This window comes from Bos mutus, chromosome 15, assembly GCF_027580195.1.
Source record: "Bos mutus isolate GX-2022 chromosome 15, NWIPB_WYAK_1.1, whole genome shotgun sequence".
NCBI lineage: Eukaryota > Metazoa > Chordata > Mammalia > Artiodactyla > Bovidae > Bos > Bos mutus.
In genome coordinates this window covers 37,333,891-37,349,656 of record NC_091631.1, presented here as the reverse complement: position 1 = coordinate 37,349,656, position 15,766 = coordinate 37,333,891, and the positions used below count along the sequence as shown (strand labels likewise).

The following is a 15,766-nucleotide window of genomic DNA, read 5'->3' as shown; positions in this document are numbered from 1 at the left end:
GAAATCAGTCCTGAATATTCATTAGAAGGACCAATGCTGAAGCTGAAACTCCAATCCTTTGGCCACCTGATGCAAAGAACTGACTCATTTGTAAAGACCCTGATGCTGGGAAAGATTGAAGGTGGGAGGAGAAGGGGACGACAGAGGATGAGATGGTTGGATGGCATCACTGACTCGATGGACATGAGTTTGAGCAAGCTCCAGGAGTTGGTGATGGACAGGGAAGCCTGGCGTTCTAGTGTCCTAAGGTTGCAAAGAGTCGGACACGACTGAGCAACTGAACTGAACTGAATGATATAGATGAGTGGTTTTCAACCAGGGGCATTTTTGCCCCCGTCCCCAACCCCGAGCATATTTGGCAGTGATTTGGAGACATTTTTGGTTGTAACAACTTAGTGGTATAGATGCGGTGTTATTAACTGTTAGTGGGTTAAAGCTAAGGATGTTACTAAACATACTATAGTGTACTATAATGCACAGGATAGCTCCCCTCCCACTGCCTTCAAACCCAACAAGGTATTATCTGGCCCAGAATGTCAGTGGTGCTGATGTGGAGAAACCCTGTTTAGGTGATTGTCTAATTTCCAGGCCACTCTGAAAAATCTTTCTTTAACCTTGCACAGTGCTTATAGCCCATAACTGAAGCTTAGTGCTAATAGTGCCATTTCATTTGTCATTTAAGATTACTTTGTCTTCATGGTAAAGGTTTTAAAGTTCAACTTGAGATACTGAGCAGAAGATGGCTTTCCTTATTGGAAATAAAGGGTAGTTACTCCCATGATGTGGAGACTTGATTTCACATGCCTGTTTTTCCTAGTATTTCTGTGTCATTCTTCTGAGAGTCTGTAGGATGGGAATTACCTATCATTTCAGTATTGTGTTTAGAAGATAGTTTTATACCCTTTAAAACATGAACATATTTAATCAGTATATAAATTTATTCAACAAGTATTCATTTAGAAATAAGTATTAATAAAATGAGTATTCAGATTTTTAAGTACCTGTAACTTAATGCACTTTGATTTTATTAATAGGGTCAGGAGCAGGTCTGGGGAAAATAATCCAGAGATTTCCACAGAAGGACTGGGATGATACACCTTTTCCACAGGGAATTGAATTGGTAAGCTGATGTTGTATTACTGTACTTTTAAAATGATACTTTTCTTGTTTTATTTATGGTTATATTTATGTTGCAGTTACTTTTAAATTATTTGGTGATTTAATTGTAACACATTATTAAAAATAATCTCCCCAACACAGAAACCTTTGACTTACATTGGTTCTGGAATACCTGTTCTTCCCATTTAAATTTCTCTTTAATATTAAAGATGAAATAGATAATCTTTATGTACCTGGAAGCTGAAAAATTCCTCTGATTCTTATAATCAAACTCTTAGTCTAGTATCTTCAGTGATAGTGTGTGTTACTAATCAAATATTTATTGTATTTTTTTTTCCTGAAAATTTCAAGGTCGTTGTTTTAGTGAAAACTAAATAAAAACGTAGATAAACAAAACCAAAGGTTGGTTTAATAGTGATCAATCATGGTTTGAATTTGGTCTTGAAATAAAAATCTGAATTCTTTCTTTCTAGTTACAGGATTTGTATTTTGTTTTGTAATAGTGCAATTAACTGCCTTATTTTTGTCAACCATTTTAAAGCAATTTATGGTTGAGCATAATTTATATGACTAACACATTCTCTCTGGTGGTGGATCTGTGGTGATAAAATCAGAGACTGCAAAGATGATCACTAAAGTATTTTTGCAATATGACTATAAAGTTTAGAGAGTGTGTGTATATGTGTTTGTATATATGTGTGTGTGTTCATCTATATTGTATGTATATTTACACACACACACAAGCAGTATTCATCAAAGCAATTGTTTTGAGTGAACATTTGGTATAATATGACAATGAGAAGAGTGCTTGGGTTGAAAATCCCAGCTGAATGGTGTGATATCTGGCAAGTTACTTAATTTCTTGAGCGACAAGAGTCTTCATCTATAAAATGAGGACACTGATAATACTAATCTCCTAGGGTTATGTAAAAATAAAATAAGAAAAATACAATTAAAATGCTTAGAACCGTGTCTTCCATAAAGTTCTCAGTAAATAAGGTAGCTTGTTATTATTGTTGTCATTGGTGCTCTGTGTTTGACATACTGCAGCTCCTACCTCAGAGGAAGAACTGTTCAGTCTTTTGTTAGCCTATATCATAAATATTTATTAGTAATAAAACTGATGTTGAAAACTATGATTTTTCTTATCTTAGCAAATGACTGTCCATTTCTGCCTCCCTGAGGATAAAAAATACATTGCTAAATGCTTAATTTTGATTGTTAAACCCAATTGTGTAAAGAAGGCTGTGAGTTCTGTAGATCCACAGAGAGGGTAAAACTTGAGTTTAGGCATTAAAAAGGGGGGGAAGAGTATGAGAATCTGTGAGGCAATACATTGGAAAAGACCCTGATGCTGGGAAAGATTGAGTGCATGAGGAAAAGGGGATGACAGCAGATGAGATGGTTGGATGGCATCACTGACTCAATGGATGTGAGTTTGAGCAAACTCCAAGAGATAGTGAAGGACAAGGAAGCCTGGTGTACTGCTGTCCATGAGGTTGCAAAGAATTGGACATGACTGAGCAACTGAACAACAAAGTGGTCTCTGCCGCTAGTTCCTGGCACAGAGCTTCTGAAACCCTTGTAATTCCTAAGTCAAAATATACTAGAGACATCTTTTGTTCTAATATTTGATCTTTGATCCTGGTTCCTGCCACAGGGCTCCTGAAACCTTTGTAACTTCCTGGGTGGTAGGAGTGTTTTGTTCTGATGAGGTGACTCTTGGGGGACTCCTGGATGGTTCCTGGATGAGGAGAAGGACCAAGCCATGATTAGAAGCTTGGAACTTTCAGCATTTATCTGCTATTCTCTTGAAAAGGGAGAAGGGCTAACAGTTTAGTTAATGATTGATCATGCCTACATGAAGAAGCCACCATAAAAATCCCCAAAGTATGGGATTCGGAGAACTTCCAGGTTGTTCAAACATCCACCTACTGGGAGGATGATGCACCCCAGCTGCACAGAGAGAGAAGCTCCTGTGCTTGGGACCTTCCCAGGCTTCCTCTGTATATCTCTTCATCTGCTGTTCATCTGTATTCCTTATCATATCCTTTAATAAACTGATTGTAAGTAAAATGTTTTTTAAGTGAGCCACTTGAGCAAATTAATTGAATCCAAAGAGGTTGAAGCCATGGGAACCTCTGATTTGTAGCCAAGTCAGTCATACAGAAGTTGTAGGTAACCTGGGGACCTGCTTGCAGTTGGCATCTCAGGTGGAGGAGGTGTGTTGGTCTCATGGGACTGAGCCCTTAACCTTAATCAGTCAGTTAAATTGTAGGACACCCAGCAGATGTTGTGCATAATTGCTTGTTTTGAGGAAAAAATCCCACACATTGGGTGACTAGGAGTGTCAGAGATGAAGTATTCTGGGTAAGGTAAACGTTACCACATGAGGAGAAAAGTAGGTTTTTAAGGACCCTCCTTATATTCCTTTTTCTTCTCTTCCATATCTTGGCAAATACTAGTAATTGGTCTTACAGTGTGGATAACTGGCATTTGTACTATTAAAGCTTTAAAACTGTTTCACTGTCCTTTTTAGTAATGATTGAAAGGGGAGCATTTTGGTACTCGAGGTCTTTTAGAACTTTTGTGTGTTCCTACCTCCCCTCACATAAATGTGCGGATGGATATCAATTACATCAGTTTGACAGTATGAACAGTGAACCACCTTCATAAATTTTAAGGACAACAGACGTTATTGGGTTAGAGAGAGATCATGATTTGACTGTAGTTTATTTAGCTATGACTGAGAAGGAATACTTTCTGTATTTCAAAAGTTAAGGCATAGATACTGTGATGCCTCTCATGTCTCACTAGTAGTAATGGAGAGACATGTGTTGATTTTCAGTTCAGTTGAGTTCAATCACTCAGTCGTGTCTGACTCTTTGCTACCCCATGGGCTGCAGCAGGCCAGGTCTCCCTGTCTATCACCAACTCCCGGAGTCTACTCAAACTCAAGTCCATTGAGTCAGTGATGCCATCCAAACATCTTATCCTCTGTTACCCCTTCTTCTCCTGCCTTCAATCTTTCCCAGCATCAGGGTCTTTTCAAATGTGTCAGTTCTTTGCATCAAGTGGTCAAAGTATTGGAGTTTCAGCTTTAGCATCAGTCCTTCTAATGAATATTCAGGACTGATTTCCTTTAGGATGGACTGGTTGGATCTCCTTGCAGTCCAAGGGACACTCAAGAGTCTTCTCCAACACCACAGTTCAGAAGCATCAGTTCTTCAGCACTCAGCTTTCTTTATAGTCCAGCTCTCACATCCATACATGACTACTGGAAAAACCATAGCTTTGACTAGACGGATCTTTGTTGGCAAAGTAATGTCTCTGCTTTTTAATATGCTGTCTAGGTTGGTCATAACTTTTCTTCCAAGTAGCAAGCTTGGTCCATACCATTTCTGTCTTTTATTGTGCCCATCTTTGCATGAAATGTTCCCTTGGTATCTCTAATTTTCTTGAAGAGATCTCTAGTCTTTCCCATTCTTTTGTTTTCCTCTATTTCTTTGCACTGATTACCGAGGAAGGCTTTCTTATCTCTCCTTGCTATTCTTCGGAACTCCTGCATTTAAATGGGTATACCTTTCCTTTTCTCCTTTGCCTTTGGCGTCTCTTCTTTTCACAGCTATTTGTGCCAACCATTTTGCGTTTTTGCGTTTCTTTTTCTTGGGAATGATCTTGATCCCAACCTCCTCTATAATGTCACGAACTTCCGTCCATAGTTCTTCAGGCACTCTGTCTATCAGATCTAATGTGTTGACTTTGCTGCTGCTAAGTCACTTCAGTCATGTCCGACTCTGTGTGACCCCGTAGATGGCAGCCCATCAGGCTCCCCCATTCCTGGGATTCTCCAGGCAAGAATACCGGAGTGGGTTGCCATTTCCTTCTCCAGCGCATGAAAGTGAAAAGTGAAAGTGAAGTCGCTCAGTCGTGTCCAACCCTCAGCGACCCCATGGACTGCAGCCTTCCAGGCTCCTCCATCCATGGGATTTTCCAGGCAAGAGTACTGGAGTGGGGTGCCATTGCCTTCTCCGGTGTTGACTTTACTACTAACTAAATGGATATTTTTTCTTTGTGGGAAAGACAGTCCTGTGTTTGGGTGCTGTCAGGGTCTCTCCAGTAACAAGTAGAGTTTTACTGGATTGGTGAAACTGAGGTGTTCAGAAGTAGCATAACTTTTCCTCACCTAAGATTTTCCTAGATGAATATGTTGGGTGATTTTTTGTGAAGCATTTCAGAATGTTTGGGGCTAGATTAATATTTAAAGATTATTTATCTTGCTGCATTACATTGGGAACTTTCTCTTTCCTTTAAATTTTTTCATAATTGATAGCAATTCCTATTTCCTAATGTCTGTTGTGCTTTGTCAGGTACAGAATAAATTTGTTTATATTATCTATCAAATCCATTTAAAAACATACAAAATCGTTAACTGTTACATTTTTGTTGTCTTACTATTTACAGCTGTCCATGGGTGTCACAAAAAGTTGGACACAACTTAGTGACTGAGCACACACACACACTATACCTTATATGTTAGAAATGTGAAGCTATTCTGCGTATTAACAGCAATAACTTGAAAACTGTGATAAGCTGTATAATCTAGAGCAAGTCCTGCAGCTTTAAGACCAGAAATAGACCTAATAAAATTTTAGTGTAATTAAAGATGATCTGGTTCAGTCTCTTAAGTGGTTTGTTGATTCCAGGGTTGTAGTGACCCTTTTCTGATGATCTACATTAAAAAAAAAAAAAAAATCTTAGCTCCTCCAAGGTGGTGGTAATGGAGCAATTTTTTAGCATGTAATGTTAATATCTAACAGTTGTATACAATTGATAGAATATGATGAATTGACAAATTAGATGATTAGAGATAGTATTAATATATCTAAAGGTAGGTATATTGAGGATTAGGAAGTTTAAACAGTTTTGCTAAGGTCTAACAGCTGAGATGCAGCAGAACTAGGATTCAAACCCAGGTCTTTTAACTCTCAGTCTCAGTCAAAATCTGAGAATATTCTGAGAGTGATACTTTAAGCTATGGTTAACATTTAAATGCAGGATCTGAAAACAGGATTCTATAATTTGGTAGACCTGAGGTTCAGAAATCTTAAAAGAATGCTGTGCTAAAACAATGCTGTGTTATTAGAAGCCAGTTTCATTTATTTATTTTATTAGAGGATAAGCCTGGGTTCAGAACATAGTATCATATCGAAACTATTTTCTGTTGTCATCTTTCCTGCCCACACAGCAGGTATTTCATGTATTCAAATTCTAATTGAAAGGCAATTGTGTTCAGCCTGAAGACTAAACTTTATGACTGTGGGAAAGGATTTTAGACATTCATTCACTAATAAGTCAGATCCCAAATTTAATTCAGAGGATGTTGAATTTAGTCTTTCTAAAGCTTTTGTGTAAAAAACTTGCCTTCTCTTTCTTTTCTTCTATTGAGATGTGCTGAACTTTAATTTGGATGGTTTTTTAAAAATAAAAATATGAAAATAAGCTAAACCAAACATAATGACTGCTTTTCCAATTCTAGGATATTTTTGTCTTTTACTCGTACCTTTTAGGCATACATGGAAACCACAGACAGTCATATAAATAAAGTTTCAGTCAATTTTAGTGACTATTTCAAAGAAAATTTAAGAATTGTTTTGCAGAGGCATTCTATGGCTAACAATCTATTTCTGATTATGGGAAGCAATGTTTGTATTGGCTTCATTTTGGGCATCAACAAATAGTATTGTTTTAGGCACCAGCTCTTTTTAAAGATGCCCTGTCTCAGAAGTGAATTTTTTTTATATTCACATTCAAAAAGTGTGTCACAGTCTTCACTAGGGAATGCCTAAACTGAGGCATTTGTAAATCTTTCTAATTTGTTTTTTAGAAGACTAAAGTACTGTGATTACAAAATGTTGTGGCTTGGGTAAAAGAGGATTAAATGTTTCGTTAGAATTTCTAAACTTGAGATTCTTAAGATATTAGTCCATTTGTTTAAGTTATAAACTAGTAATTTGACTACCAGCATGAATCCAGTTTTCTGTAGTTTTAAGTATAGATTGGGGAGAAGAGATGAAAAATACTTTGTATTCAACATTCTGTAGTTGTAACTTAGGAGAAGTAGTCTTAGTATGGGATGCTATTTGAAGGCAGAGAAGTAAGTATAAGCGTCATGTAATATTTTAATTCTTTAAGCTGTTTAGAATGCACTGAATACTGCAAATGGGCTTGTGGCTGTCCATCTGACCTAGATATAAGTACTGTTTGGTCAGGGGACTGAGTGTAGAAAGGATGAAAGAGAATTTTTCCCCTCTTTGTAGAGGAATATGTGTGAAAGGAGAATGAGAAAGGTAATGAACATGTTGGATGACAGAATCAGGTTTCACAAATATTTTAAAAGGTTGGAATTACAGGTCCTTCATATAAGAGGATTAAATTGAATAGGTGAAAATGTAGGTCCTGCATGTGAGTATAAAAAAATTAGATATATAAGTAATTATTTAGAGTAAAGAAAGCAGAATACTTTCCCAGAGATTTGACAAATACAAAAAGACAGCTAAAAATTAAAATATATAATTATAGAAGATACCTATGGTAGCTCATTCGGTAAAGAATCTGCCTGCAATGCAGGAAGCATAAATTTGATCCTTGGGTCCAGGAAGATCCAGTGGAAAAGGAAATGGCAAGCTGGTGCAGTATGCTTGTCTGGGAAATCCCACGGACAGAGGAGCCTGGTGGTCTATAGTCCATGGGGTTGCAAAGAGTTGGACATGACTTAGTGACTAACACTGAGGATTAGTAGTCTCTGTTGTGCTAGAGAATCTTTAATCTACCCACTCTCCTTGGTCTGCTCTCAGAACCACCTCAGGAAAGGTTTTATTGCCATGCTGGGGCTCTGTTATACCTAAAGCTTTGATGCCATAGAGAACTTTCTGGGGAAGCTGTAGAACTACAGTACACAAGCCTAACCTATTACAGATTTATGTTGTTTGCAAACAGCCTGGCTCCATTACCACACAGAATACTGCTGTTCATCTCTTATGTAATTGTCTGTCATATCACCACTATGGCTTGTTCTGTACTTTTTAACTTCAGTTCCTCATTCTGGTCTTCATTTTTCATTGATCCCAAGTATTAACTTAAAAAAGCCTTTTCCTGACCCTATCTCTTTAGCTATTATCATATTTTTTCTTTATTATGAAATGTTTCAAATGATTCTTCTTCATTTGCCGTCTCCATTTCTGTAAGAACCTAGTGTGGTACTATGGAAGGAATATGGCATCTGAACTTAAAAACCTTAAACAAAGTTAATTTACCTTTGTGATCATATTACTTTTCCTATAAGACTGTTAATGTTCTGATTTCTTGCTATCCACTCTCATCTCTTATACCCATCTCACCCACATCTCAGGGGTGTATTCTAAAGTATAGTTATGCCCTCTCCATTCTAAAATTGCAAAGTTGTAGTTTGTTAGTATTTTCTGAATTCATTAAGGTAATGCTTGATGTTATAATAGGTAAACCTTGAAGCCTTAGGGGCTAAAATGAGATGATCTTTTTTTCTTCTTACTTGCATGATCACAGACTTGATTGGCAGTAGGGTAGACAAGAGTGTGGTTTGGTATCTTCAAAGTTTCATCTTGAGCATTACCATTCACTTGGCAGAGTAATAAGAGAAAACATGGAGGATAGTAAAGGTGGATTTTATGGGGAAGGTCTGGGAGGCTGTATGCGTGTGTGCTCAGTCGCTTCAGTTGTGTTCAACTTTCTGTGACCCTGTGGACTGTAGCCTGCCGGGCTCCTCTGTCCATGGGATTCTACAGGCAAGAAGACTGGAGTGAGTTACTGTGCCCTCCTTCAGGGGATCTTCCTAACCCAGGGATCAAACATGCATCTCTCACATTCAGGAGGATTTTTTACCACTGAGCCACTGGGGAAGCCCCGAAGGCTGTATACATCACTTCTCTTCCATTCATCGGAAATCAGTCTTTTAATCACAGTTAACTGTAAGGGGAGTTTGGCAAATAAAACCTAGATGTGTGCCTAGGCGAAAAGGGAAACAGATTTAGTGAACAGCTGCCTTTCCTCTGCCACAGTGTTCTTGTTGAGATTCAAAGATCTTTCCCTTATTCTAATTCTCTTTGATGACTTTATTTTTTGATATCACTAATTCAGTCTTTGTGGTAGAATAAAAAATACTTTGGCTCAGTTCCTGACATAAAGTGCCTGAAATCTTTGGAATTTACTCTTTTGTATGCTAATAAGATGGCTTATGGGTTTCAGGAACCCCAGATAGCTTCAGGAAGAGGGCTGGTGTGCCAGAGTAACCAACCATGTGGTTGCTGCTGCTGCTAAGTCGCTTCAGTCGTGTCCGACTCTGTGCGACTTCATAGACGGCAGCCCACCAGGCTCCACTGTCCTTGGGATTCTCCAGGCAAGAACACTGGAGTGGGTTGCCATTTCCTTCTCTATTGCATGAAAGAGAAAAGTGAAAATGAAGTCACTCAGTCATGTCCGACTCTTAGCGACCCCATGGACCGCAACCCACCAGGGTTCTCCGTCCATGGGATTTTCCAGGCAGGAGTACTAGAGTGGGGTGCCATTGCCTTCTCCAACCATGTGGTTAGAGCATTGGAAATTTCAGGCCCGCTGGGGAGGAAGAGGGGCTGGAGATTGAGTTCAGTCATCAATGGCCAATGAGCTACCTAATGAAACATTCAGCCATGCCTACCTAATGAAACTTCCATAGAAACCCCTAAACGAAAATATATACAGATCTTCTGAGTCAGTAAACACATGGATGTGCTGGGAAGGTAGTGAGCTTGGAGAAGGCATGGAGGTTTTGTATTTCGCCCTCCCTCCATACCTTTACAGTAAATTGGTAAGTGTAGATAAAGTGTTTTCCTGAGTTCAGTGAGCTATTCTAATGAATTATTGAACCTAGGGGGACAGTCATATGAACCCCTGAATTTGTAGTCTACAGGCAGAAATGTGGATAATTTGGACATCCTTTTGCAGCTGGCATCTGAAGTTGAGGACAGTCTTGTTGGCTGAGGCCTGACCCCCTGACTGTGGGATTTGTACTCACTCTGGGAAGTTAGTGTCATAACTGAATTGTTTGCCACCCAGTTGGTGTTGGGGAAAACACACATATTTGGCATCAGGAAAAATACAGCCATCTCCATCATGCTAATTTTCTCTTCAGTTCAGTTCAGTTGCTCAGTCGTGTCCGACTCTGTGACCCCATGAATCGCAGCACACCAGGCCTCCCTGTCCATCACCAACTCCCAGAGTTCACTCAGACTCACGTCCATCGAATCAGTGATGCCATCCAGCCATCTCATCCTCTGTCGTCCCCTTCTCCTCCTGTCCCCAATCCCTGCCAGCATCAGAGTCTTTTCCAATGAGTCAGCTCTTTGCATGAGGTGGCCAAAGTACTGGAGTTTCAGCTTTAGCATCATTCCTTCCAAAGAAATCCCAGGGCTGATCTCCTTCAGAATGGACTGGTTGGATCTCCTTGCAGTCCAAGGGACTCTCAAGAGTCTTCTCCAACACCACAGTTCAAAAGCATCAATTCTTCGGCACTCAGCCTTCTTCACAGTCCAACTCTCACATCCATACATGACCACAGGAAAAACCATAGCCTTTCCTTATTTTTGTTTTATTTTGTTTTTGTGGCTTCCTTACTACAGACTGTAAGATTCAGTTTTCATTTTTTTGATATCTTGTTTCTCTTGGAAGTGATGGCATCACTATTCTGTCAGTCTGTTAAACTTGAATTCTGGTCACGCCTTTGATTGTTGTTTTGTGCAATTCCTATAATCTAAGTGTGTTGCCTGTATGTCTCAGATAGAGCTAAGCCATGTTTGATATCTCTTTCTAATCCTGGGCTTCTAATGTTGTGTGAGTTCTGGTAACAAATTGCCTGGAAGGTTTAATAAAAGATCAGTTCAGTTCAGTCGCTCAGTTGTGTCTGACTCTTTGCGACCCTATGAGTCGCAGCACGCCAAGCCTCCCTGTCCATCACCAACTCCCGGAGTTCACTCAGACTCATGTCCGTCGAGATAGTTCTTGCCTAATTTCACTTGTAGCAGTTTGTGCTATGGTGGAACTGACACTTGATAAGTCATATGTATTATTCAAACAAGAATACTTTGAGAGTGAAAGTAGTGAGTTGGAAAACTTGCATAAACTGAATCTATCCTGAACAAATTGATTTTTTGGTTGCTTATACATATGCATATACATGTATAAAGTTATTCATGGCAAAAAGTGGAAACTACCTAAATGTCTGTCAGTAGGTGACTGACTGAATTAGTGCTACAATCATTCATCGGAATAAAATGCAACTGTTAAAAGTATGAGATAGAAGATGTGCAAATGGCTAACAAGCACCTGAATAGATGCTAAGGTCACTAATCATTAGGGAAATGCAAATCAAAATGAAAATGAGATAGATACTACTTCACACCTATTAAGCGATGACTAATATAAAAAAGTATAATAGAAAATAACAAGAGTTGGCAAAGCTGTGGAGAATTACAGCCCGGTGTACTGTTGGTGGATATGTAGAATGGTATAGCTGCTGTGGAAAATGATATGGCAGTTCCTCAAAAAATTCAGAACAGGCTTACTATGTGGTCTAGCAGTTTCACTTCTGGTTATATACCCCAAAGAACTGAAAGCAGGGACTCAAATAGATTTTTGTACACACATGATCATAGTGGCATTGTTCACCATAGCCAAAAGCAACCCAAATATCCACTGACAGATAAATGGATAAACAAAATGTGTTATATACATACAATGAAATACTATTCAGCCTTAAAAATAAAGGAAATTTTGACATGTGCTACAACTTGAATGCATCTTGAGGACATTAGCCAAGGTGAAATAGGCCAGTCACAAAGTAAAGTACCTAGAGTAGCCAACTTCATAAAAAAGGTAGAATGGTGATTACCATGGGTGGGGAGGCAAGAATGGGGAAATGTTTAATGGGTATAGATTTTCAGTTTTGCAAGATGAAAAGTGTTCTGAAGATTGATTGCAGGACAGTATGAGTGTACTTCACACTAATGAACTGCACATTTAAAAATGGTTAAGATGATAAATGTTATGTATACTTTCAGTTCAGTTCAGTCGCTCAGTCGTGTCCGACTCTGCGACCCCATGAATCACAGCACGCCAGGCCTCCCTGTCCATCACCAACTCCTGGAGTTCACTCAAACTCATGTCCATCGAGTCGGTAATGCCATCCAGCCATCTCATCCTCTGTCGTCCCCTTCTCCTCCTGCCCCCAATCCCTCCCAGCATCAGAGTCTTTTCCAATGAGTCAACTCTTCACATGAGGTGGCCAAAGTACTGGAGTTTCAGCTTTAGCATCATTCCTTCCAAAGAACACCCAGGGCTGATCTCCTTTAGAATGGACTGGTTGGATCTCCTTGCAGTCCAAGGGACTCTCAAGAGTCTTCTCCAGCACCACAGTTCAAAAGCAACAATTCTTCGGCACTCAGCCTTCTTCACAGTCCAACTCTCACATCCATACATGACCGCTGGAAAAACCATAGCCTTGACTAGACGGACCTTTGTTGGCAAAGTATGTCTCTGCTTTTGAATATGCTATCTAGGTTGGTCATAACTTTCCTTCCAAGGAGTAAGCGTCTTTTAATTTCATGGCTGCAGTCACCATCTGCAGTAATTTTGGAGCCCCCCAAAATCAAGTCTGACACTGTTCCCACTGTTTCCCCATCTATTTCCCATGAAGTGATGGGACCGGATGCCATGATCTTCGTTTTCTGAATGTTGAGCTTTAAGCCAACTTTTTCACTCTTCTCTTTCACTTTCTTCAAGAGGCTTTTTAGTTTCTCTTTACTTTCTGCCATAAGGGTGGTGTCATCTGCATATCTGAGGTTATTGATATTTCTCCTGGCAATCTTGATTCCAGCTTGTGCTTCTTCCAGCCCAGTGTTTCTCATGATGTACTCTGCATAGAAGTTAAATAAGCAGGGTGACAATATACAGCCTTGACATACTCCTTTTCCTATTTGAACCAGTCTGTTGTTCCATGTCCAGTTCTAACTGTTGCTTCCTGATCTGCATGTAGGTTTCTCAAGAGGCAGGTCAGGTGGTCTGGTATTCCCATCTCTTTCAGAATTTTCCACAGTTTATTGTGATCCACACAGTCAAAGGCTTTGGCATAGTTAGTCAATAAAGCAGAAATAGATGTTTTTCTGGAACTCTCTTGCTTTTTCGATGATCCAGCAGATGTTGGCAATTTAATCTCTGGTTCCTCTGCCTTTTCTAAAACCAGCTTGAACGTCTGGAAGTTCACAGTTCACGTATTGCTGAAACCTGGCTTGGAGAATTTTGAGCATTACTTTACTAGGGTGTGAGATGAGTGCAATTGTGCGGTAGTTTGAGCATTCTTTGCCATTGCCTTTATTTGTATACTACTATTAAAAACTTAAAAAAAAAATATGAGATAGAGCTTTATTCAGTGACATGAATTAATCTCTGACACATTGTATGGCAAATAGCCAAAACAATTTAGAGAAGAAAGATCAAAATTGGAGGACTTGCATTACCTGATTTCAGGACATACTGTAGAACTCAATATTCAAGACAGTGTGGTATTGGCTTAAAGATAGACATGTAGATCCATGCTACAGTCTAGAAGCAAATCCCCATGTTATGCTAAACAGATATTCAGTAGAGTGGCTAAGGTAATTTAGTTGTGGAAAGATGGGATTTCTGACAAATGGTAGTGAAACAATTGAATGTCCATTTGGAAAAAAATAGCTTTGACCCTGCCTCACACCATACAGAAAAATTAATTTGAAACAGATCATTGGCTGAATGTAAAAGCTAAAACTGTGAAGATTTTTAAAAGAAAACTTAGGACAGCATCTTTGCAAACCTTTAGCTAAGGAGAGACTTTATTTTTTTTTTTTTTTTTTTAGGAGAGACTTTAATAACGTTTCTCTGCTTTATTATGCAGCAAAGGTGGGTAGTCATATAATAAGTTCTGTTTTGTTTCATAGATTTCAGTTGGATCTACAGAATCTCTGGATGCCACTTGGGCCTTCTATTTTTTGCTGTGTCCCTTTAGTGAGGAGGAGGAGACTGGGAGAAAAGAGGGAGATTCTAGAAACAATTTACCTAGGATCTCAGAGCAAAGGTTTCTCAAATGTTATCTATTCTGCTGAGCCAGGTTTTCTTGTCAAGCCAGAATTTTGGATATATTCAAATCTGTGGGGTGGCTTTTGCAAATAGAACTTCTTTATCAAAATTTAATTGCTATAGATGATAGCCAACTTGAGATATAAAAACATTATTATATGTAGAAGATTTTGTAATATCGAAGAAAGAATACTGAACTCCGGGATTTTATTTATCTGTCTGTATCAGTATATATACCTATATATAATTTGATTATAAAAAGCAACAGCTATTTAGAGAGAGAACACCAACTTTCTAAGTTATATAATCTATTTTCAATGGTATAATAAGGAATTATATTTTCATATTATCCATCCCCTCACACATCAGTTCTTTTTCTAATCAAGTTCTTCCATGGTCCAGACATCCTGTTACAGTCACATCTTTTTTCTTGAGTTTGTATTGTACTTTGAGTATTCATGTGGAATTTTCCCTACTATGAATATAGTCATTTTCCTTATAAGTTTTTCTAGAGTACTTGAAAACCCTTGGAAAAACAAACATGTCAGTTTTAAAAAGCATTTAAAAATGCTTCTGGTGGCCTCTAGTGGTACTTATGTGTCTACAAAAAGTCAGTAATATCCCCAATATACAAAATTTTAGGTGGAGAGAGTTACTAAGTTGACAAACACAAATGTGTATATTTATTGAAGAAGAGTTTTTAATCTTTGAGAACTAAAAATTTATTGGTCCACTATAAATCTGTCAGTGATGTATGTACGGCTGGGTCTGTTATTGCAAATTTTATCTTTCCTTACTTTCAAGAAGGAAATAGGCTTTCCCTACTTTCAAGAAATGCCTTTAAATTGTATGTTACATACATATCTTACTTGATAGTGTTTCTATTTTGTACTATGTCAGCAGTAGTTTACTATTGCATTTTGCTGAAATGTGTGCATAAAGGATGGTAGAATGATTTCTGACATATCCTTAAATATAATAAAAGCTAAAAATAGGGTCAATATTTTATAAGTTAATCATAAAGATAATCAATCCTTAGTTATTTCTAAATAGCTACTTCTGGCTAGTTTAAGATACTTTAAGTTAGACTAAGAAGTATCCAGCATCTGAAATATATGTGGAAATTGTATAAATTTCTGAAATTTAGACAATTTGGAAAAATTTGTATAAATTCAAGATTTGGAAAGCTAAAGAGAAAAGTGACAGGTTTAGGTAAGTTAGATTTATTTTAAGTGCTGAAATTCATCTCTATTCATGCTAAAAATTAGATATTGAAATCTAGGTCATATAGCTACTTAGGCTATATGTAGGCTGAGATGATAATGAAGCCCTTGGCCTTTTGATTCTCCGCTAAAGCTTTTCTAAAACTAATATAAAATATTCTTGGGTTAGATGTGGTAAGCTGATTTAAAAAAAGTTTTTTTTTCTCTTTTTTCTCAAAATGAAAAAAATTAACAAATAAGTCTTA

General features: G+C 38.2%; 1 protein-coding gene across 1 annotated transcript in view; it reads left to right on the top strand.

Moving 5' to 3' along the window:
- The window catches only part of SBF2 (SET binding factor 2), a 498,680-nt gene that overhangs the window by 92,097 nt on the left and 390,817 nt on the right, over positions 1-15,766 (top strand). Inside the window, exon 2 of the mRNA XM_070383912.1 lies at positions 1,035-1,120. Coding sequence (XP_070240013.1) covers positions 1,035-1,120 — 86 coding nt within the window. The remainder of the gene's footprint in view (positions 1-1,034; positions 1,121-15,766) is intronic.